This window comes from Gymnodraco acuticeps, unplaced genomic scaffold (genome assembly GCF_902827175.1).
Source record: "Gymnodraco acuticeps unplaced genomic scaffold, fGymAcu1.1, whole genome shotgun sequence".
NCBI classification, from domain to species: domain Eukaryota; kingdom Metazoa; phylum Chordata; class Actinopteri; order Perciformes; family Bathydraconidae; genus Gymnodraco; species Gymnodraco acuticeps.
This window is the reverse complement of record NW_022991632.1, coordinates 1518780-1543655: the sequence shown is the minus strand read 5'-3', so window position 1 is coordinate 1543655 and position 24876 is coordinate 1518780. Positions and strand designations below refer to the sequence as shown.

General features: G+C 39.4%; 1 protein-coding gene across 3 annotated transcripts in view; it reads right to left on the bottom strand.

The window, feature by feature from the left end:
* Positions 1-15794, bottom strand: part of LOC117534216 (neurexophilin-4) — a 62343-nt gene extending 46549 nt beyond the window's left edge. For 2 of the 3 annotated variants that reach the window (XM_034198391.1, XM_034198392.1), the window contains exon 1: positions 5198-5622. In XM_034198391.1, the coding sequence (XP_034054282.1) occupies positions 5198-5251 (54 nt within the window). In that variant the 5' untranslated portion in view covers positions 5252-5622. Of the gene's footprint in view, positions 1-5197; positions 5623-11598; positions 11701-15731 lie in introns of those variants that run through there. The other variant, XM_034198393.1, reaches the window with a different exon arrangement.
* Positions 15795-24876: the final 9082 nt, after the last annotated feature.

Sequence of the window (24876 nt, the reverse complement as noted above, 5' to 3'; positions counted from 1 at the left end):
GAATCACTCAACAAGAAACAAATGGAAACACATTTGGTGGTATCTGATCACTGCCATGATGCCATAAACTGTTATTATGTGAAAGTCATTTTGTTTATTTTAAGTTGTCATTTTGTTTTTCTTTCCAACATAAAAGCTTCAACCAATTGCCAATGTTATTTGCAGTTATGTGAAAGCCCACCATCTGGCATTCACAACAAGTCAATCCAAACCAAAGCAAGACTCTTATGACAGCTGGAGGCTACTTTGTAAAATTAAACAGAAAAATGTACTTGATTATTCACAGCATCCTGTATTTTCTCACTGTGAGTACCTTGTCCTATTTAAAAAAGGATTAATTTAGAAATAACTATGAACAACAGCTCAGACCTGGGACAAAAGCAGAGCAAATAAGTCACAAGGTTAGAAAAGCACTGTAAAAATGTCCGCAAATGTAAAAACAAAGTAGCGGCTGCTGGAAATTAACAGTAACATCAATCATTCCAGGGTGCAACTGTGCATAGGCAAGGCAAGGCAAGGCAAGTTTATTTATATAGCACTTTTCAACACAAGGCAATTCAAAGTGCTTTACAAAAAATGAAAGACATAGCAGGAGAGAGTACTAGCAGGGTGAATGTAGGGAGCCGATAGATCATTTAACTGTGGTGAGTTTAACTGTGTTTGTACACAGAACCTTAAGTATAGACTTCTGCTCAATGATCTGCATATTCAGAGTGGACATCACAACTAATATTGCTCACTAACTAACATGTCACCTCAACATTTACTGTTTTTATATTAATCATGTGAGTGGGGCTGCATGGTCAGGAGCCTCTTTGCTTTCCTCTACAGATGGCAATGCCAGTCTTTTGCTATGACATTGTTACAGTCATATTGCCCCGCGGGTGAATCATCATGACTTTGGAAATCATGTGAAGCACTAAAAATTAATTATTTCCTAATGTCTTTTCATAGCCACCTTTACTTGACTTCAATGGAAAAATGTCATTAAGTTGAGGAAAGATGTGAAAGAGAACAGGACTTTCATGATGCTAAGAGACTTGGACTGCATTTACTTTTTGTTTGTTTTTTGGCCAACTTTAGTAGTCTACTGTGACCATACTCAATGCTTTACAAAACAGAATCCCACTTTTAAAACCTTCAATTTATCCTTCAACAAGATACAATTCAACTGTGACGGCGGACAGTATTGGCAAACAAATGTGTTGCTTTAAATGTTGCTGCTTTAAATTGTGGGAGGTCATTCCTTCTTTTCCTTTTAGTTGATCTTGTAATGAGCATTGTTGTATTTGTTCGAGTAAAAGTTGAAATGTGTGGGATTCATTGGTTGAGGTTTGTAAACATTCAGAGTTGGCCCCTCCTCCCTACCTAAACAAAGGTGACTGTGCTTGCCAGCTGGTAAAACCCAACTCAAGATTCAATCTTGTTTTGGAAAAATATGTTTGTTTCAGTTGGGTTTTTTCTTCCTCCGTGGCTTTTCCAAAACATTTTGAGTTTCCTCTTGGATGCACGCTTACAATCTTGCACCTAGTTGCTCAGTTTTCAAAGAGGTTGACGCCCAGGAACATCAGAACAGCAAAATGAAAAGAAAGAGAAAATACAGGCATAGGACAGGGCCTCTGCAAACACACACACCGCCACACACTTCTAGTGGGTCATAATCAATTATTGAAAGGGGGTTCCTTTGTGTACGGGTCTATATACAATGTTGTTTAATAAATAATCTAAATACATTCACCGGTCTGAAATCACCTCTGAGATTAATTAAAAAATAGTGATGAAAGGCATTTACTATGCATGATAAGCAGATGATCCTCTGACCCAGCAACACCTTTAACACCGCATATCAAACAGGAACAGGTGGCTCCAACAGGAAGAGAACCAAACACAGACAACAGTCCTGCTCAGCAGCAGCCGCTGTAAAATGTAAAAGGTTTCTCTTCCTTTGTGCATTAAAAATAATACCATCTCCTTATCAATCATTTTAAAAATAATGCTTCCTTTCTTAGAACCTCTCAGGTCTAGTCGAGCTGTCAATCAAACAGAGGGTGCACATGTTTGTAATGAATTTTGGCAATACATTCTTGTGCAAGATGTTTTCCTCCATTATTAAGAGCGGATCATGTAGAATGGCAAAAATAGTAGTCATATTTATGATGGTTATAATACATGCTAAACTTCGTCTTAAAATGTTATAAGAACATTTTAATTAAATCAGCAGAAGTGCGATTATGTTAAGTTTGACAGTCCTCCGTAAGCTACACAAACTGACTATTGATAACAGATGCTGGTATAAAGCAGAATCTCCATGTCCGTAACAATGTTTTATTTTACATTAGTCAAAAATTGACGACATCTTCGCACATTTAAATTAAATTCCCCTCTCCTTAAGGCTAATACAAAGCCTGAGGTGAAACTGTTCACTGCACCAAGCCAGTGATAACTCATTTTTTTAAAGTAATGGGTTGTCAAAAATGGGGCACAGGGCTGTTGAAAGGGGAGAAAACAAATTAAATACAAATGGATCGTTGCTTAACCTTAAGCAAACCATGTTAGAATCCATTAAAGCACTGGATGAATTTGTGCCATTGTTTTTAGGTTAAAGGATGCTTTGATCTCAGGGAACAATTTCATAGGCAATAGCAGTAATGTGATTGCTTCTGTCATCATGTTTTTAACAGATTACATATTTAATCGGTTCGTGAATAAAGAATATAATTTACACAGATTACAAGCCAGGGGTTGACAGGTTAGATGATCCACAGACAGACAGATGGACAAAAGGTCAGCGAGTGGGAGTTAAACCAACATCCACCTGGTTTAATCCGTGGTAGAAGAACATCTGATTCTTCTTTTCCAATGGCTCAAAAAAGTGTCCACTTCCACAATGGCGTGAATGTTAGTGCATAACTTGTGGGCACAAACATGATGAATGGCAATACAATTGTATTTGTCATACACATATCACTGGTGCAGGGACTGAAATGCAAAGCTATGCAGAATATCTGAGAACGATTGCAAAGGAAGTAGGATATACAGTATAATGGAATTAAAGTGACTCAGTAGCTGTAATATCCCTGGGTAGTTGCTTTATGGGGGAGATAAGAGGATTTTGTCAGGTTGAAATGCCGGCTAATGCTATTGTTTCTATTGGGAGCATAAAACAGCAAAGCAGCTTTTCACACATCTTTTCTTCTTTTGTAGTGCTGTTACTGTAGATATCGCTTCAAAGCACGAGGTGGAAACAATTTGAATATTGCAGCATTGTATGCAGTGTTTTTTCTAGTTTTTTAAATGCAATTGTAAGAACCCAAACCTATCCCTGTATGGTAAAACAAATTCATTTTTTAAAACATACTTTTGAAAATAATACAAAAATAATCATTTTTGAATTTTTAATGCAGCATTGTTAATGCATTTTTTTATAAAAATATAAATGACGGAGTTTGGAGGTTTCATGAAAGGATTCTGCATGTATCACTTTGTCTCCCTGCAATCTCCTCTTCTCTTTCAAATGCTCACTTATGCACTCACACATGCACTTAAACAGGCCTCTAAGTTACTGTAAATGGCCATTGAGGGTGGGTTTTGTTCAAAGAGACCATTAAATGAAGTTAGGAGGATGGTTAGTGTTACCCTTTCTTCCTTCTCCTCTGCTGATTTCTGTTTTTATAATTCCACTATTTCCTTTTCTCTGCAAACAAAATGTTTCACCTTCCTTCACTTGTCTTCAGTGCCTCCTTTAGCTCTTCACTTATTAATCCTTCAAGCTCATAGCGCTCCCAAGGATGTAACTTGTCATGTTATGTCTTCTCAATCACGGTGATATCTACACCTCATACAAAACAAACAAAACTCTTACCGCCCTCCCACTCCTCAAAAAAAGAAAAACAATCCAATTTGATTTCAAATGGTACATTACTGAAAAGCATGGCTGATATAATCTAATACCAAGTCGATGCTAATACTTGCACCAGTGATGCACTCCCATGCGTAAGAGGCACAGCAGTTCCACTTTGTAGCAGGAATAATTTGCATTAAATCTCAAAAGAAGCGTCTAGGTGTTATTACCTGTCACAATACAACCAAGCCCCAATCTGCCAGCAGCCAACAGGGTGTGTTTAAATAAAATATACGCCGGCCACCATGGGCCACTAAGAAAATCTGTTTGCAGTGAAGGTTCCCCATCGACCGCCCGCTCAGACATGTTCCTCTGCTAATAACTAGTTTTACCCATCCTGAGCTGCTTTTTAGGCCTTGTAAGAAAATAAAAAAACAAGTTTGAAAGTGTAGAAAGACACATACAATATTTGTACAACTGTGTTTGAGGATAGACCAAGTGTCTTTTAAATGAAAATTGTTCAGGGGAGATGATCTATAATGGACGAAGAAGAGCGAGGAGAAGAAAGGTAGGCTACATGGAGGAGAAAGAAAATCAAGGAGTCAGAGGTGAGGAAGAGGATCATGGTGAAAGGTCATGTTTTATTCCCTTTCATTTCTTGCTGAGTCCAAAGACATGGATCTAGACAGACTTCTATTGTATTCTATATCATATTGTGTAATGGGGGGATTTTCAAACATGTATTACTGCCAGTGTATAGCAATCGGGAAAACACATACACGCACGCACGCATTTAAGCCACACATATCATCGCCATAGCGATGCCGAGATAATAAGACAAGCCACGGGCGTGTTTAACTTCTGAAGAAAAAATTAGAGGAAGTTGCTCGCAGCGCAAATAGATAAATAGATAAGAGGGGCTGCTTGTGGGAGTAAAGGGGAAACGCTCAGCCAGCGGAAATCTGCGCGTCTGGGGATCGGGCAAAAGTCGCACACCCTTTTATTCAAACTAACAAAACACAATTACGCAGATGAAATAGCGGCTTGTTTGTAATCTCAAGAGCTCCCGTGAAGAAATAACAACTTAAAATCAAGTTCAAGGGGGGAACAAATCTATGAGGATCCAAATGTGTACGGCACCTTCAACACAAACTGAACACTATGTGTGCGTCTGATTCAGAAGCAAATCTGTATGTGAGCGGATAAATAACGTTATTGCAAGAATAATTTCATTCAAAGGACTAATTTATTGCGAAATAATCATCCAAAATGAAAAGGCAGGTGTGTATAAACAGACATCACTGTTGTGGGATTTATAGTAGAGTATGTTTAGTCTCAAGAGGATAATGAACTCACCTTCCGTAGGATCCACTGGCACAGGAAAACTATGGTCCAACCGAGAACCTGCATGTCAGCTTCCTTTTAGCGAACCACCGCGAAAAACTACACGTCTCCTCGGCTGAACATATATAAGAGACAGCGCGGAATCCAAGCAATCCCAACAGTCAGGCGCAAGTAAAAAAGTATCAGGAAAGCAGAAAAACCGGTAAAGTTGAGTGTCTGTTCAGTCAGTGTCACAGTGGTCTCTGTGGAGCAAAACTTTGAGCGGGGGCTTCAGTTAGTCTGGTCCTCCTCATGTGGCACATCCATGGTGTGGGTCTCCGCTCATGCTGGATGTTTGCTGGAAGTTTGCGCGGAGACGAGGTCAGTTCGGAGGGTGTAGGCGAGGAGGGGATTTCATTGAAGATCACCAGCACTACTTGTGTTTTTAGAATACTGACTGGTTGATTTAGAGGAATGAAGTCTCCCTCTCTCCTCCTCTCTGTCTTCCCTTCTCTCTTTTCTCTCTCTCCACGCGCGCGTCACGGCGCACAGCAGCTCTCGTTAATTCTAAACCACACTGACCACAACTGCATGTAAACATGTTTTCCTGTCAATGTATGGATAGTGACTATAGTCGAAGTAATTCAACTGAGAGAGGATGTCATGAATTATGTCATAGTCATTAAAGTGTGTGAGTAATCAAAGAAAGAAGTTGGATTTAAATGTGACTTTAAGATGCCACACTTATTTCATCCATTATTTCAGAGCTAAACTGCTTGGTCAATACAACTATTAATATGTCAATGATGACAGTTATCATTTAAAAGTACTTTTTCAGAATGACAAATGTGGGGAATCTCTAAATCTCTTAAAATATGTCAGTACATTATATATATTTGGGTTTTTACTGATGGCTGGACATACAAGCTATGTGAAGATGTCCCCATAAATATCTACTATCAATAAAAATAAAAATGAAGATTTATCAAAACAAGTTTCTAGTTTTGCTAGCCCTTTTTATAAACCACCTCAAACTTAAAATATCACTAAGAATATTGTTTCAGTGTGTCTTTTTTACATTATCTTAGCTTTATATAATAAATGCAATTATTAATGGGATTTAAATCAAGGTAAACAGGTCTGTGTCTTTATCTGCATTCCTACACAAGGAAAACCAACAAAATAGTTTGCAGATAGATTAAATAGGTAGATCGATAGATGCATAGATATATATGTAGACAGATAGATCGATTACTGTAACTAACTATACAAGCATATTGAAATGATCAAACTAGAACTACTTCTAACTTGAAGTTGACCTAACATACTATATTTGAATAATATATTGTAGGGCCATACCTATATAAAACATGTCTGAAACGTTTTTTTTTCAAAATACCAAATAGATCACGCATTTTACACCATGCCTCATTTCGCTCTATTTGCTCTTTTTTAGCCCTGTTTTTGCAAGGGCTGAATCTGTGAGAAGTCTTCTTCGCTGCTTTTGTGGCAGACTACAGCGCCACCTACAGGCCTGGCATATGTACTACAGTGTCTCCAGCGCTTTCGACCGGCAATGGCCGTGGCTGTCTCCTCCTGATAGGTGGAGAGTTGCCCATATACTGTAGGCGGAGCTCCTCGTTGCCAGAGATATATAAAATCTGTATCAGTGTGTATCAGATCCGTTGCAGCCCTGTTTTTAGAGATTTCGGTATGGAGGAAAAGAGAGAGGGTTGTGTTTTCTGACACTTGGTGAGTTCCCTGAAACACCGGGGACACATATTCATGTATAAAAGACGTACAAAATTGCATTTTGCATGATAGGTCCCCTTTAAATAAAGTCGCACCAGATATGAGATTCAATATTTTTCTTATCAAGCTCCACATTTGTGGAATCAGCTTCCAGTTTGTGTTCGGGCGGCAGACACCCTATCCGTTTTTAAGAGTGCGCTTAAGACCTTCCTTTTTGATAAAGCTTATAGTTAGGGCTGATTAGATTCAGCCCCTAGTTTTGCTGATATAGACTTAGTTTGTCGGGGGACATCTTACTTCTTCCTTCTCTCTGTCCATACCTGTGTACTCTCATGTACCGATTAACCCAGCTTCCCCACATTTCTTTCTTTTTGGTGTCTATATACGCCGGGATCCGGAGACATGGATGATCCTGCGGTCCTGTGTCCTGGATCCAACCCGGTATCACGGCAAGACGTGAACATGTGACGATTTACCATGCTGGGAGACGTGAACATGTCACGGTTTCGTCCCCTTCAAACGTGACAGCTACACGGTATTGTTAACCCATGTTAACCAGTGGAGAAATAACCGGAAATACCAAGCAAATGCTACCCCGACGTAATGATTTATTTTTTAATAGTCACACTCGATTACAGCGATTTTCTTGTTGCCCCAGCTGGTCGACACCTCTTTTAGCAGAAACAAAGGCTACATTAATGTATTAAATCGATGTTAATCCATGCGTGTGGATGTGGAATTAACGGACGTGACGTTGTGCGATTGAGTTGCCAAGCAACAGCTTCGGTTCATGTTAATTTACAAACTATTCAACTACAACCGTAGTTATATTTAAAAACATGTTAGAAGGCCTCACGAAATACTTTAATGCACATTAAAATGTAAATGTGAAGGAATGTGTGTATAACAAAATACATCGGTCATTAAACGAAACCGGAAACAGACGTAGGCCAGATCCTCAGCTCGATGATTGGATGGTTATCCGCAATGCATGCTGGGATTTGGTGTTTATGTGATGTGAAATCTGAAAACATTTTTAAAAAATACAATAATACTTTATTCCGAGTGTGCTTGCTTTACTCTTTGAAAGTCATCACATAACGGCTTTGTAATACACGGTTCGGCTGCATTAAATATGACATATCTGCCGTAGTTCTCTATTTATAGAGCCATGCTGAGAAGACTTCTAGACAAACAGGAGAACTGCCGCCAAAACTGAAAACGTGACGTGGACCATAAATATATAAGCAATTATACAACATCTTATATTTCTTTTCCCACAATGCGTCTCCTTGCAGTATCAACACTAATTCGGCTGACTTTTATATTTGATCCAATTGGTAGATAGGCTGTATTTAAACCATAACCGTGCAGAGCTGATAGAAAGGGACACCTGGTGGTCAAAGCACGTTATTGAATTGTATTATTTTATTATTAGATATTAATAAGGATCTCTATAAAGTATATTCATTACTCGTTATTCTCTACTAATAGTTCATTAAAGACTGTATATAATGACTAGTTTGAACATCCCTTTCAAGATTTCAAGATTTTATAAGCTAAGGTTTATTGACATATCATATTATACACAACTACTGTGTAGTTATGCAATGAATGAAAAACTTGGGTCGCAGGTTCCTCAACAGTGCATTACAAGACATCTATCAATATGTGTGTATACTCCACCATTAAACTGTCATTCTGCACATTTCTTATACTATCTACATACATCTTATAAGAGTACAATACATATGTATACTATCAGTTTAATAATAAACAAATAATAAACAAATAAGTGCTTAAACATAGTTAACATTGCAGGAAAGCAATATATTAGACGTTAAGTACTTTGTCAGGCTTAATATTTATCTGTAGATACAAATGTCACTGTGTGTGCTGTGTGCTCTGCATGTGTGACCATTAAAGAATCAGAATCAGAATACCTTTATTAGTTCCACAGAGGGGAAATGTGCAGCGTTACAGCAGGAAAGAGCCACAGACAGCTTAGTGTTGCATATCTTACATGCGTTAAAAAAGTACTAAGTTAGAATAAAATAAACAATATGCTAAAAAAGTACTAAGTTATAATATAATAAACAATATGCTAAAAAAAAGATAAAAAGTTACATAATTTTCAAAAATACAGATCAAAAACAAAACGGCATATATATTGATTTAGTGGCCAGGTATAAATTACACAGTTATTAATGGCATATATATATTGCACATATTGCACAAAGTTGGTTTGTATTTAGCAGCAAGGGGTGTTATAGTTTGTGTTGTGGTGTGTGTAGGAGGGTCTACTAGGGGCAGTGCTGGTTGTAAAGTCTGACCGCTGCAGGAAGGAAGGACCTGCGGTTTCAAGAGGGTTTCATCCCTCCATATTCTTCTTAAAGCTTTTTTCTTATTCAAAATAAGACCTTAACCTAAAGTACTCTTTAATGTTTAAATTAAGCCTTATTAGTTTGTCTGTTTTGCACATCCTCCTATTAATATCTAATAATACAATTCAATAATGTGCTTTGACCACCAGGTGTCCCTTTCTATCAGCTCTGCACTGTTATGGTTTAAATACAGCCTATCTACCAATTGGATCAAATATAAAAGTCAGCCGAATTAGTGTTGATACTGCAAGGAGACGTATTGTGTGAAAATAAATGTAAGATGCTGTTTAATTGCTTATATATTTATGATCCACGTCACGTTTTCAGTTTTGGCGGCAGTTCTCCTGTTTGTCTAGAAGTCTTCTCAGCAGGGCTCTATAAATAGAGAATTACGGCAGATATGTAATATTTAATGCAGCCGAACCGTGTATTACAATGCCGTTATGTGATGACTTTCAAAGAGAAAAGCAAGCACACTCAGAATAAAGTATTATTGTATTTTTAAAAAATGTTTTCAGATTTCACATCACATAAACACCAAATCCCAGCATGCATTACGGATAACCATCCAATCATCGAGCTGAGGATCTTGCCTACGTCTGTTTCCGGTTTCGTTTAATGACCGATGTATTTTGTTATACACACATTCCTTCACATTTACATTTTAATGTGCATTAAAGTATTTCGTGAGGCCTTCTAACATGTTTTTAAATATAACTACAGTTGTAGTTGAATAGTTTGTAAATTAACATGAACCGAAGCTGTTGCTTGGCAACTCAATCGCACAACGTCACGTCCGTTAATTCCACATCCACACGCATGGATTAACATCGATTTAATACATTAATGTAGCCTTTGTTTCTGCTAAAAGAGGTGTCGACCAGCTGGGGCAACAAGAAAATCGCTGTAATCGAGTGTGACTATGAAAAAATAAATCATTACGTCGGGGTAGCATTTGCTTGGTATTTCCGGTTATTTCTCCACTGGTTAACATGGGTTAACAATACCGTGTAGCTGTCACGTTTGAAGGGGACGAAACCGTGACATGTTCACGTCTCCCAGCATGGTAAACCGTCACATGTTCACGTCTTGCCGTGATACCGGGTTGCCTGGATCGCGAGCCCTGGATCTTGAGTCGTGGCTGTGGTCCTGGATCATAGGTCCTGGATGGATATCCTCGTGGATTCATCTTCCTATTATACACACATGCATTTCCAAACATTTGGACTACCTATGTTGCAAATGTATCATCTTTTCAATTTACACACGGCATCTATTGCACATCTGTCCGTCCTGGGAGAGGGATCCCTCCTCTGTTGCTCTCCCTGAGGTTTCTCCCATTTTTCCCTTTAAACTGTGGGTTTTCTCCGGAAGTTTTTCCTTGTACGATGTGAGGGTCTAAGGACAGAGGGTGTCGTATTGTCATACTGATATTTTGTACAAACTGTGAAGTCCACTGAGACAAATGTAACATTTGTGATATTGGGCTATATAAATAAACATTGATTGATTGATTGAATATGTAGTCTTAGACGGACAACAGCATTATGTGACTTTCTTCAAGGTAAACCACAAATGGAGAACAATCATACACAAAGACATGAACCTTGCCTCATTTGTGTGCTTGTGTGTGATAGAGGCCAACATCACAAGCTAGCCAGACTATAAATTCCCAGCAAAACAATTTTGAAATATTAATGTTGCATGGATATATTGGGGCAGCGTGGCCCCACATCTCTCCCTGATGGCCAGTCCCAGCTGCTGCCTGCCTGATTGTGGACCTTTAAAATGAACTGATCTGGGATGCACAGTGAGTGTTGGTGCGCCCGGCTCAGTTTGTCCGTGTGGAAATAAGCATATCTGTCTGCAGGATTGTTAGTGTGTCCATCTGTGTAGCGTTATATAATGCTGTCAATCAGTCAAACGTATCTGACTGAGTGACTGGCGGCCGTCTCCTCTGTATAAGCATAATGTTTGTCTCGACTTTCCGTCTGTATGATGCAGTGTGTCCCTCCTGGATAACAGTCTGTCTGAATGACTGACTGACCAGCTACCTGTCTACTTATTTTTTCCAATACACCTTTATCTACACATGTCTCATTGTTTTTTATCCGTTTCAATGTCTGTGTTTTCCAAATATTTACAGCATGTTTAGCACATCAAATGACCTTGTTTTTTTTATAAATGATAAACTACTTTTCACTGTCTGTCCTTCAAGACAACGACGCTATGAACAGAAGGAGGGTCAAGCACAGACATTGCAGCACTTCCCTCTTCAGATATCAGAGTGTAGCTCACCTGTGGCACGTCCTTGCACTTCTAGTCTCACTCTTACGAGGCCCGTTTCTGGGACTGCTGGCCAAAGTGCACATCATGTTGATGGGCCTGTTCAGTGATATCCTGTCACAGATGGAGAGGAGTGTCAGTATAAAATGAGCTGCTTTGTGGTTATGTGTGCCTCTATATATTGTATATTAGCAATCTGTTATCAGTCCTTGAAATGCAGGCTCTTTGCAGTCCGTCTGTGGCTCTTATCAGAACGACACAACGCTGCCTCCCTGCGAGGCAAAGAGTCATTGCATGCAGAGGCAAACTTCAGTGCTTAGAAAGACTTGAACAATTGGCACTGGGGAGGGAATGAAGAGGTTAAAAAAAGTTCAAGAGTAAATTCCGTGAATTGCTGTTAAGTAAAGTAAATCTGCCTTCGACAGGATTATCAAAATGCTGAAGTAGAAAGGGCACGTAATAAAAATTCAGTGTGATGATAGCAGATAGCAAAATAAGTTTGCAACAATCTTGCTGAAAGTGTTGTTTGGTAAATGCAATCAATTACACCAACTGGTCATTAATAAGGAGAGTCTGAACTACTAAGATCCACTTGTGTAAACAAACTACACTGTAAGTGGCACAAGTTTTGCAGGTAAATATCACATTAAGATTCTAAAGGTAAGAGTTCAGAATATACCAGATAATTATTCCAAAAAGAAATAACAGTTATGATTTATTTCCAAATAATCTTCAACAACAAATGTGTTTTGAGCAGACATACTGTAATGACAGCCAATTGTATTTGACTTAATTAAATAACATTTTCATTGCACATATAGTAAAAAGGGTGGCTGGTGTCTCCCTTAGGGATAAGGTGAGAAGTTCGGTCATCAGGGAGGGACTCGGAGTTGAGCCGCTCCTCCTTCGCGTCGAAAGGAGCCAGTTGAGGTGGTTCGGGCACCTAGTTAGGATGCCACCTGGGCGCCTCCCTAGGGAGGTGTTCCAGGCACGTCCAGCTGGGAAGAGACCAAGGGGTAGACCTAGGACCAGGTGGAGGGATTATATCTCTTCGCTGGCCTGGGAGCGCCTTGGGATCCCCCAGTCAGAGCTGGTTGATGTCGCCAGGGAAAAGAAAGTGTGGGGCTCTCTGCTGGAACTGCTACCCCCGCGACCCGACCACGGATAAGCGGGAGAAGATGCATGGATGGATATAGTAAAAAGCATGCAAGCATTCAATGGCGAAATCTTACCTACAATGTCTGCTCTATAGCCAACCAATGCTAGTAGCCTTTACCGGTGTTTCCGTGTATTTATGTATACACCATTATAGTTCTTGCCAACAGGACAACATTTATGTTCCTCTGCCACATTGCCTATACCTCACCTAAAATGTTTACACAAACGTATTTCAGTTTATTTTGTCAAATGAAAAAGTCTTTGAGCTAGCCATCATGGTGACACTGTGAAATGTTTCTGAGAATATTTAAGGTTAGAAAAGTCAATACAGCCACACATATCTTGATTATTTTTTAACAGCACTGAAAAGCTGGACAGATTAATCTGAGTTCACGAGCAGCAATAGACACTAGAGACTGGCCTGATTGGTTGTTTTCTTCCATGCATGGTGATATTTTGTAAATACCATACGGAGCACTGCTAGGAGGCCAAGGAACATGATTAACAGGTCGTGAAAATATGAAGAAAAGTTATTTTTTAATAAAGTTACTAACTGAAATTGACCAAAAATGTGTTTAAACCTTAAAACACAATTTGTTTAAACTCCACACAGGATACAAACCCCAGATCTGGTGTCAAAGTCCTTTGCTTTTATGTGCAACATCCTCATTGATCACCTAAATACAACTTGGATATGGTACAGAACTGTCATTGACTTTCAGGTAGATAAGACATTTCCTTTAAAAATATAAAGCAATTAAATATATAGACACAATTTGTGATTGTGAGTTGTGATAAACGTATTGAGACAGACTTTCTTTCAGATGGAAAAACTTATCACACTTAATTTCTCCTCAGTTACTTCACAGGGGCGGTCAAAGTCCTTCAGAGTAAGTTTCTCTTTTGGTTCCTACCACTCTTGCAGCTGCTGTAAATCAGCGTGTTACACCCGTTGCTTCATCTTCAGTCGACCATGAAAACTTGTCTATCAAACACAGCAGGTCCCAAAGAATGTGACCATTTCCCATTTCCATCACTGCCCACCATTCAATCTACTGTCTCTGATTTGTATCGCCACAGCACACTCTGTCCTCCCATTTCCCCTAAAAAATGTTCCACCACTGTCGGAGAGGGGTAGCTGGTGTGAATGCAATTTCTGATACACATTGGAAGTGGCAGGTGAATTTCGCCCAGCTGCCCAGATGCTCCCCTTCTCTGTTCCACTTAGCAGCAATGCTCCTGTTCGAGTCACTCTGTCGCCGCATGGTTATAGTAAATGAATGAACATGCTCTGAGCGAGAGCCGAGTGCATCTACTTTCACAGATATCATCCTCACATCATTATTCCTCTTCCTCCTCCCCAACTGTCAGGCAAAAAAGTTTTTATCATTTTCAAAACTGCACACTTAAAGGCTGCTTCTGTTTATCATCTTCATGTAAAATGAAAAGCAGTATGTATCATTCAAGGAAATAAATAACCATCAAGTCTAAGTGCATCTAGAAGCCTACACATATTTAAGCATTAGGCAGCATCAAAGCACTTTACTATTAATGGTCTTTTCGATTAAGAGAAAAGCAGATGTAGGTGGAGGTGGTAAAGAAGGATAAATCAGGAGGACAACAATGCGAGTATGGAGGAGGATGCAGCAGCAAGAGGAAACAGGAGAATCAGCAAATGAGGAATAATAGGAAGGGGTTGGGAAGGAAGAATGGGAGAGATGGTGGTAGAGTTGGAAAACAAGGAGGAGGAGCAGAAAGAGGGACAACAACTATTTAAAAAAAAAAGGAAAGGGGTTCTGGGGATTCAAAGCACTGTCGATAAAATACAGCCTAGGTTGAATTATAACTCAGCGTCATACTTTGCTAACCATCACTGCAATACAAGGCACAGGTGTATTACAGAGGCGGATTTAGGATTGTAGGAGATCCGGGGTTTACGTGACGTCACCCCATTCAAAGTGAATGGGCAGAAGCGTTGGAAGCTTCAACGCACGCCGCTGTGTGGACGGGCCGTAACGGAGCGTCCACACAGCAGCGTGCGTTGGCGCTTGGAGGTGGGCGTGTCTGAAGCTTGGGGATTTTATGCGAGCAACGCGACCAACAACCAATCACATGAATCTCCCGCCCCCGACATACAAAGCAATAGCAAAGTTAAAATGAAGTAAACTGGATATAAAATCCCCAAACAGGCGAAAACCTACCAGTTTCACCCACTGTCTCTGCCACCTCCCTCCATGCCTCGCTCCTCCAGTTTGTATCCCGGTAGATCAACAGAGACTGATCAAACAGCACCGGGTGATTCTCTACCGCTATAATGAATTTTCCCTCCATTTTTTTGAATATGAGGAAATGACCTGCGTAGTCTCTCCCAGCATACACGCGGTTTGATTGGCTAGTGCTTGTACTGGCAGATTTGCATAAACGGGATTTCATTGGCTGACGCCTCCGTCGAGGCGTCAAAAGTTGAACATTGCTCAACTTTTGACGCCAGCTACGCCAGCAACGCTCCACGTCGCTTCCCAAAATGCAGTTCGGCTAAAAGTGACGTCACCCCATTCAAAGTGAATGGGCAGAAGCGTTGGAAGCTTCAACGCACGCCGCTGTGTGGACGGGCCGTAAGAGTCACGTTTCTGAATCGGACACTCTGAGTGGATGCAGTCACAGCCAATCGGAGGCTGATTCAGAGGGTTGCCTGTCAGTTCTGTTGTTATGTGTACTGAAACGAGAGCCGGTATAATTCCACGCGTGAAAACAAAATAAAAATTGGAATACGTTATTTTAGTGTCTTAAAAGTAGACTGAGGTATGAAGGGTTAACGTTACATCTTAGGATAATTTGTAGTCATGTTCTGTATACATACTAACATATAAGGGTATACTTAGTGTGGTTACTCCATGTTTACTAGCTATAACATTAACGTTACATCACTCTTTTTCACTTCTTACTCAGTCAGCCAGAGTGCAGATATCACCATTAGATTCACAAACCTGAAACATCATCCATTTCTTGACTGCTGGTGATGACATTGTTGTCAGCTGCTGATACTGCTGCTGCTGATACTGCTGCTGCTGCAGCTTGTGGCGCCGGCTGCTTCAATGACAATAACTTTCTAATATCCATAACTGTATATGCTATTGGCTTAAAACTCGTCAGGCACTAGGAAGGATCACTTCTTCTTCAGGGCAGGCTACGTAGTACGCAGGCTAATGTCCCACAGTGGCTGCCTCTCTGGTGGACTCCGGTACTGCACATTACTCCCGTGACGTTTTCAAAAAAACGTTTGTTTTTTTTTAAAAGTGAAACATCCGGGGCTTTTCAGAAAACATCCGGGGCTTGAGCCCAAGTAGCCACCCCCTAGCGCCACCACTGGTGTATTACATGATCAGGCATTATAATATTTCAATCATATTATATTTTATTTATAAATATATTATCGTATTTAGAGACGCCTTTCAGAACACCCAAGGTCCCCTCTCAATGCATAAAATAAATACTCAAACTGATAAAAACAGCAAAACATGATAAATCACAAGCAGGGCAAACATTAAAGACACATTTTAAAAGCAGACACGTAGAAGGGAGACAAAGACAGTAGCATTTAGATGATGCAGACAGGAAGGTTAACACTATAGTCAATGGGCTCGTCTTAACAGGTGAGGTTTGAGGTGGGATTGTATGCTGTGACCAACCCTGTCTCCTAAAAATGACGTTCCCACAGAACTAAACTGCATTCTCAATTACGTTTAGCTAGAAACGTATTTTCTCCTACGTTACGTTCGTTATGAACGTATCTCAAATACGTTTATTTTCTACATATCTTTGCCATTTATTGTCTTGCTTATAATAATGATAATAGTCATTTATAAATATCATTTTAGAGCACACATTTGAAATCAGTAGGTGAGGCTGTAATTTCGCCAGCTGTTACTCTCATGAGCGAGGCAGAAAATAATAACATGCCAAAAAGCTGCTGTGTCGTTTATTGCACCTCAAACATTAAAACAAATCCAGAGTTACGTGTTTCTGTACTTCCTCTAAGATGAAAGGACAACAGAAGATCTCTGTGGCTTCAGGCTTGATCGCCGTTCAAATGACAGTGTTGGTTTCCCCAAAACTGGGCGGGGCTGTAAAGTGAAGTAGATTTTACTCTCATCTATTATTCAAAACCATTCTATTTATTGTAACGTAAATTACATGCCAGTGTTTTATGTTTTTATTTTAAATCGTATAATGTCTGACTTTTTTTCCCGTCTGTGAGGAAAATAAATGGGGCTTAGAGCCTCAAAATACTGAAATCTGTATTTTTGAAAATCTTTTTTTCCTTATTTACTCAACAATAACACACAATTATCCTTGTTTTTATTTATTCGTTTAATTCTATAATCTTGGGCTTTTTAGCATGCTTTTTAGCCGTAAATAAAGTCACTGGAAACAGACGTAGGCCTATAAGAGACATTTTGAGGATACACACAAACCCACTGAACAGATTACCCAAGATCCTCAGCTTGAAGCTCGTTGATTGGATGTTTAGCCGCAATGCATGTTGGGATATGATGTTAATGCAATATGATATTATTAAAAATAATAATAATACTTTTTTTTTTCCGAGTGTTCTTGCTTTTCTCTTTGGAAGTCATCACATAACGGCATTGTAATACACAGTTCGGCTGCATTAAATATTACACATCTGCTGTAGTTCTTTATTTATAGAGCCCTGATGAGAAGACTTCTGGACAAACAGGAGAACTGCTGCAAAAACTGAATATGTGACGTGGATCATAAATATATCAACAATTAAACAACACCTTGCATTTCTTTTCACAAAATACGTCTCCTTGCAGTATCAATACTAATTCGGCTGACTTTTATATTTGATCCATTTGGTAGATAGGTTATATTTACACCATAACGGTGCACAGCTGATAGAAAAGGACTTGTAGTTTTTAAAGATATTACTGATTTTCTTTGAATATAAGAATGTAAATACTGAGTTGAGAGAATAGTCAGGGAATTTGGGTGATGGGAGACACATCTATGGAATCACAATTTCAATAGCTTACCATTAAATGACGGATATGGCTTTCTGTCTGTGATACAAATCAGATATTAATGTGTAGAAGTAAAGCATGATAAATAGTATAGCAATATCCTGTAAAATTATGTAAAAACATGAATAAAACTACACATCTTCAGATGTTATACATACATAAGTGTCCTACACTAATAATACAAAGTTATTATTAGTATGCTGTGTGTACCTTGTGTGCACCGCCAGTGGTTAAAGCACGTTATTGAATTATTTTTGTTGAATAATGTTATTTTTGTTGAATAATGTTATTTGATGAAAAAAATATTAAGAGTACATACTTTCATAGGGGGAAAGTAGAAGGTCAATGATAGAAGTATATAATATAAAAAAATCAAGAAGATACTGTAAGTGATCTCTACAATAAAACAGTTTAGTGCACGATGTACAAAGATATTAATATGAGGATGTGCAAAACAGACAAACGAATGAACCTTTATTAACACATTAAAGAATACTTTAGGTTAAGGTCTTCTTTCAAATAAGAAAAAAGCTTTGGGGCTATCTATCTACAGATAAATATTAAGCCTGACAAAGTACTTAAAGTCTAATGTATTGCTTTCCTGCAATGTTAACTATGTTGAAGCACTTATTTTAACTGATATTATACACATTAATTATACTCTTATGTATGTAGATAATATAAGAAATGTGCAGAATTTGACAGTTTAATGGTCGAGGTACACACATATTGATAGATGTCTTGTAATGCACTGTTGAGGAACCTGTGACCCAAGTTTTTCATCATTGCATAACTACACCGTAGTTGTGTATATGATATGTCAATAAACCTTAGAAAATCTTGAAATCTTGAAAGGGATGTGCAAAATAGCAATTATATACAGTTTTTAATTAACTATTAGTAGAGAATAATGAGTAATGAATATACTGTATAGAGATCTGTAGATAAATGTTTAGTCTTCTCAAGCACCAACTATCAAATATCTCGCCTGATTGTTGGCACTTGACAATCACCTTTCCCTGAATTTTACTCAGGTGTAACTAAAGTCTGCTTTAAGGGTTGTTATTTCACATCATTAATCAGAATCTGCAGAGTTACTAAAGTAAATGCAGTGGAGTAAAAATACCAGGTTAACCTCTGAATTGTAGAGGAGTAGAATATATATTAATGCTGACCATTATGGATACAAGCGATTTTCACCCATGTAGTAATTACATGTTTTAAATGTGTACACACCAATGTGTTTCCTATCGCCTAAACCTCCAGGGCTGTACACAGTTTAATACTGTCAACTTCTAATTTTTTGAAAAACGAAAACGTTTGAGTCCAGTTTTGAATAGTCTGCCGTGGTTTCGTTCCATTTCAAAGAGCTTGATGCTCGGCGTAACCTTGGCGCACTGCCACTCCAACATCCAATCCCAGAGCTTGAAGATTAATCATGGGGTTTGTCAATGGGGCTGTAGTCCCAAATGATAGCTGGGAATTATGGGTAGTGTAGTGTCTTCGGCCATCCTAAACTGAAATGTTTTTCGGATATCATATCGCATTAACAACACCACATCTGGCGTCAGAGATCTTCTGTTACTGTCCTTTCTTCTTAGAGGAAGTACAGAAACACGTAACTGGATTTGTTTTAATGTTTGAGGTACAATAAACAACACAGCAGCTTTTTGACATGTTAAAAACTATTATTTTCTGCCTCGCTCATGAGAGTAACAGCTGGCAAAATTACAGCCTCGCCTACTGATTTCAAATGTGTGCTCTAAAATGATATTTATAAATTACTATTATCATTATTATAAGCAAGACAATACATGGCAAAGATATGTGGAAAATAAACGTATTTAAGATACGTTCATAAGAAATGTAACGTGGGAGAAAATATGTTTCTAGAAGATATGTAGAAAATAAACGTATTTGAGATACGTTCATAACGAACGTAACGTGGGAGAAAATACGTTTCTTGCTAAACGTAATTGAGAATGCAGTTTAATTCTGTGGGAACGTAATTTTTAGGAGACAGGGTTGGCTGTGACATATCTGAATAAAATCAAGATGTTTGCATAAAAGAAGCCTGACTATCAAGGGTAGGACCTACTGCACTCCAGTGCCGACAGTGGTAGCATGGCACTTGACCCTGTTGGGGACCAAAAACACCAGAAGAAGAGTTATCTACGCTCTTAGTAAAGCTAGCTTGTTTAATATCTATTCTTTAACCAAGACATGTGAATGGTTCCCATTTATGGAATATGATATGAAGCTGTCACTCACGCTGCCACTTATATGTAAGGTCCCGTGTGATTTGACATGAGATAAACACACTGGCTTATGGATGTCACTGAATACTACCTTTTTCTGTTACTGTAATGAGATGGGAAGAACAATGGCTAATATCAGTGTCTAATATTAGCGCCTTTTCAGTTGCCTTTATTACAGGTGACAGACCCTCTAGAGGTTATTTCCAGAGGGCGTACAAATGTAGTTGTTTTTGAGAGTAGTAAAGATTTCTTAAAGAGAAAGACACATTTTCATCTTTTAATCATCTGGCCAGAATGCATCTCAAAATAGATCTCATGTGATTTGGACAATTGGTCCATTTGTTTCTGTCTTTAATGATTATTGATTGCATTCAAGATTTTTTTATATATATATCTAAAAGCGATCCAATTTAAAAAAAAAGCATTTTGTCTGTGGTAGAATGCATAACATAACACAACAGTAAGACAGTCCATACACTCCAATCATAACGCAGCATGAGACAGAATTGCCACCCTAAATATATAGAGTATAGTCTTTATCATGAAATATTTGGATACATATAAGTAATTGCAAGCAGGCCATGATGGAAAAAAAGGAAAAATATAATTAGCCATGCCTTTGGCAAACTGGAATTTAATGCTAAAAATAGAAGGCTGTGCAGTCATCGCAAATACGACAACAAAAATAGTCAGGAAAAAAGAGTCGGTATGACAGATTCCTTGGTATTCCATGGGGGCTCTGGCACACAGAAGGAGAGAGAGAGAGAAATAAGTGTGTCTAACTCGGGGGTTAAGGAACACAATGACAAGGGGTCACCTGGCAGTAATGAAGCCTTTTGTGTGTGGAAATAGTCATTTCCCTGTGTAGTCTCAGGGTATCACAGCAGTGATATGAAAACCTGTCATTTTGTTTTCCTTTCTATCGATTTCAGAAAGAGAATGTGTGGAAAGGAGAGAGGGCGAGAGACGCACAGGAGAAGAGCACGAGCGCCGTGCCTGTTGCGGGTGTTAGGACTATGCCATTGTCATTCAAATGTTTTGTTGCAGGAAGGGAATTTGAGAGGAGAATGGGAGATGAGCACTAATAGGGAGCAAAGGGAGAAGTGGTATAATTGGATTTGATTACGTCTGTCTGTCAGAACAGGACAGGACATAATATGCGTCTGGAATTATTTCGACATTGTCATCATGTGGAAGGCTCTTTGTGAAGTTGGTCCGATGCGAAGAATGAGAATTGTCTCGAGTGAGATTTGTAGCCATCCTATCATCGTAGCTCAGGACAAATCCTGGCAATGTCTGTCTGTTGGTTCGAAAATCAGATGAATCAAATGAATCTAAATAAATACGCAATTTTAGGTTTTGAAACATGCTAGGCATACATTAGCTTTTAGCTTGTAGCTGCTCCAGCCAGCTTCCACTAGGGAAACACTGATTCTCAAGAACTGCATTACTGAGAGTTTTAACAAGCTCAGCTTACTTTATTCTCTGAAGCAGGACTTTGCAACTCTCAATTAATCTTTTCATACAAGTGTACTGAAGTAGAACAATGGTAACACAGCTTTCTAGCAAAGTGATGCCAGGTAAAGTTGTGTTAAATCACAGTCCAACAAAGGTTTTTTGCCAATAAAGGATGTGTTCCTTTGTTGTACTCCCTTACATTGGCAGCCCTGACACATCACATGACTGGTTAAGTGAAATGAAAGAGAAGGCTGCACTTTATTAACATCGAGCTAAAGTTGGTCTGAATGTGGCATTCAGTCCTCCTAAAGCTGGGGTATGCTACTTTGGACAAACCAGTAAGAGTAAACTATATTTTGAAAGTATCCCAACTAAGAAATCCAAGCCTTCCTTTAAGCCGGCTTCCAAAGCCCCCCCCCAAAGTTACAAATAATGCTTCTAAAATAAATTGGCTACCCTAGTTTTTAAATATGCCTAAGTGAGAGATATCCATGCAGTACATTTATCTGTGACTACAACTTTTGAAAATCTTATCATCTTATGTAATTTTTTTATGCCGCTTTGATGTAATAAAAAAACCTTTCTGACATGAAGATACAAAGGTTAGCAGCAGAATTTTTTTTTTTTAATCTCCCTTATTTTTCCCCAGATTATTTACCTACTGTACTCACTGAAACCATCCTGGGTTATATAAAATACCTCAGGAAGGCCATGAGTGATGAAGACTGATGCAAGGCTTACAGATAAGTCTCTGATAGAAGCTGGTAACTGATCGATTCTGGCCTGGAGGCATGGCTGAGTGTGTTTCATGCTGAAAGACCCTAAGCACTGTGTGACCTCAGGTTACATCGCTGATGTGTCCAAAATGCATCAGATGATGTACAACATCAAACTCATCTGACAACATGCACATCATCCATCAAGTCACATTGAGGCTGTAGACAAAACATCATAAATAGATACATCTAAAAGCCACTTTGATCAAACATAATCTCATTCCCCTGTCTGACTCGGCCATCCACTCCCTTTTCTACAGATCCTGTATTTGATTTGTACAGTTTCAGGTGAATGTTGTGTTTTGGCCAAATATAAAACTTTCACTCAGTGACACAGTGACCTGAGTGTCTGTTGCCACATATTTGCTTTTATTCCTGCAAAATAAGTATAAACTTAAATATATTTCTGATCAAAATAATGGCTTTAATGACGCTGCCATCTTTTGTGTTCTGCACCATACTCAGTTGCACTTTCCAAATTTGAGGGACAGCATTTTGGGGATCAAAACTACTTAACAGCAAGGCCAATGCAGGGGGGCACGTAGAACAGCTGCTTGCTGTGCCTTTTCTTTCTTGCTACAACAGGAGGGGAATGGTATTACAGCTAAAATGTCTATTTACTGCAACGTAAAGCAAGCAGGATTTTCAACAAACCAAGTGTTTTGTTGTCTATAGAGGGTTTCCTCTGTTCCGTTTCACTGCTACTACAGCGCGGCAACTAAACAAGCCCCCCAGCAAACAGCAATCAAAGACAACACAAAAAAATAGGCGGTATTCGACCAATCACTTGAACTATGTGAATTCCTTAACAGTGATATCCCTATTAAATATCTAAATTCTAATCTGAGTTTTTTAAGCCAATATCAAAAATAAACGTATTATTATTATCAGGCAGAGCTTTGAAGTCGCCAGATCACATCATAGGACAAACATCACAATTCAGTGAGAGACATGCCTGACAAAGAATCAACCATTACAATTTGAAAAACCGCACTCAACATGAATTGATGTAGCTTGTAGCAAAACCAGTTGAAGAATGAGCGAGTGATACTGACCATTCATGTACAATAAGCAACAGTGATCACAAACCAAGCCATTTTTCATAAATTCAGGCGGTTCTGTTATTTGGCCTTTACATTCTTGGTTCACAAACAGAATAGTATATCTGCTTGTCTGTTTATCTGCACACCTTCTCAGAAAGACTAATATCTATGAGTGAGAGCACCTCTACCCTCAGTGCTGTACCACATACAAATACAAACACAGCCCCACACCAATGCACAAAACTGAGAAAGCATAGAAACACAAATAACCGGAGACGCAGTCTTTACTGGAGCCAGTTGCATGGCTTGCTGGAGTGTTGTTATAGCAGTAACCGCTGAAGATAAAAGCCCCTTTCAGCAACAATGGTTATAAATTACCAAAAATAATCTGGCACCCAGGAAGCATAGAGGGCCTGTCAGCACTCTGCAACTCCCCATCTGTCACACACACCTACACACACGCACACAAACATTGTCAGACACATGCACACACTTAAGCACACACACAAACTGTAACAGCAGCAGAATGCATCTGCTCCCAGCTCTTCCAGCCCCCCCCCCTCATCCCCACCTTATTAAGATTCATATCCCCGAAAGGTGACTTCTAAGTCGGGCACAGTGACAACCCCCCACCACCCTGCCCCACAAGCTGCCTGCAGGTATAGGCACAGTGACAGGAAGCTCTTCACTCCCCTGGGCCCTGGGCAGGGGTGTAGAGGTGGCGGTGTGTGTGTGTGTGTGTGTGTGTGTGTGTGTGTGTGTGTGTGTGAGTGTGTGTGTGTGTGTGTGTGTGTGTGTGTGTGTGTGTGTGTGTGTGTGTGTGTGTGTGTGTGTGTGTGTGTGTGTGTGTGTGTGGGAGGGGGGGGATCAGGGTGGTAAAAGTGACGAGGAGCAGGATTATCAAGTCAAAGATGCCCCCTGTAGATAAGAAGTCTCTGGGGAAGAGTGCCCGTCTGCGATCGCCGGGAACTGAAGCCTCTCCTCCCCTCACTCTCGTCCTCTCTCTCGTCCTCTCACTACCCGTGTTGCTCCTGCTCTCTTTCTGTCCGTCTGTTTCTTTTCTCTCCGGGCTTATCTACCTCTCACCTCCTACGGCTTGCCTTTCTCTTTATCTTTAAACACTGATTCCCCCTCCTCCTCTCTCTGTGGCACTCCTCACTCTGAGCACTCCAACAAATGAATCCAGCCACTTGACTCCTGATCCGCCGTGCTGTTAAAGCAAATACTCTGATACCCACAGCAGCCACGAGGGGTGGGATGGGGGGCAAGGATTGCACTTGTTCCTGTTCCTCTTAGATCGTACAATTTTACAAGAGGTGGACAGTTCCCTCTTTCTTTGCCTTGTACAGGAGCATGTTTGCCATTGTGTTGTCTCCATTCTAAAAGAAAGAAAAAATATTTTTCACCTAACAGCATCAACATCATCATCCCTCTTCCGCCATGTTTACAGGTTCTAAGCGGAGGAATACTCTGTGCTCCTATTGGTCAACGCCAGGAAACATGTTGTGTTATATGTCATTCTGTAATAAGGAGAAAAGATTGCGAGCCT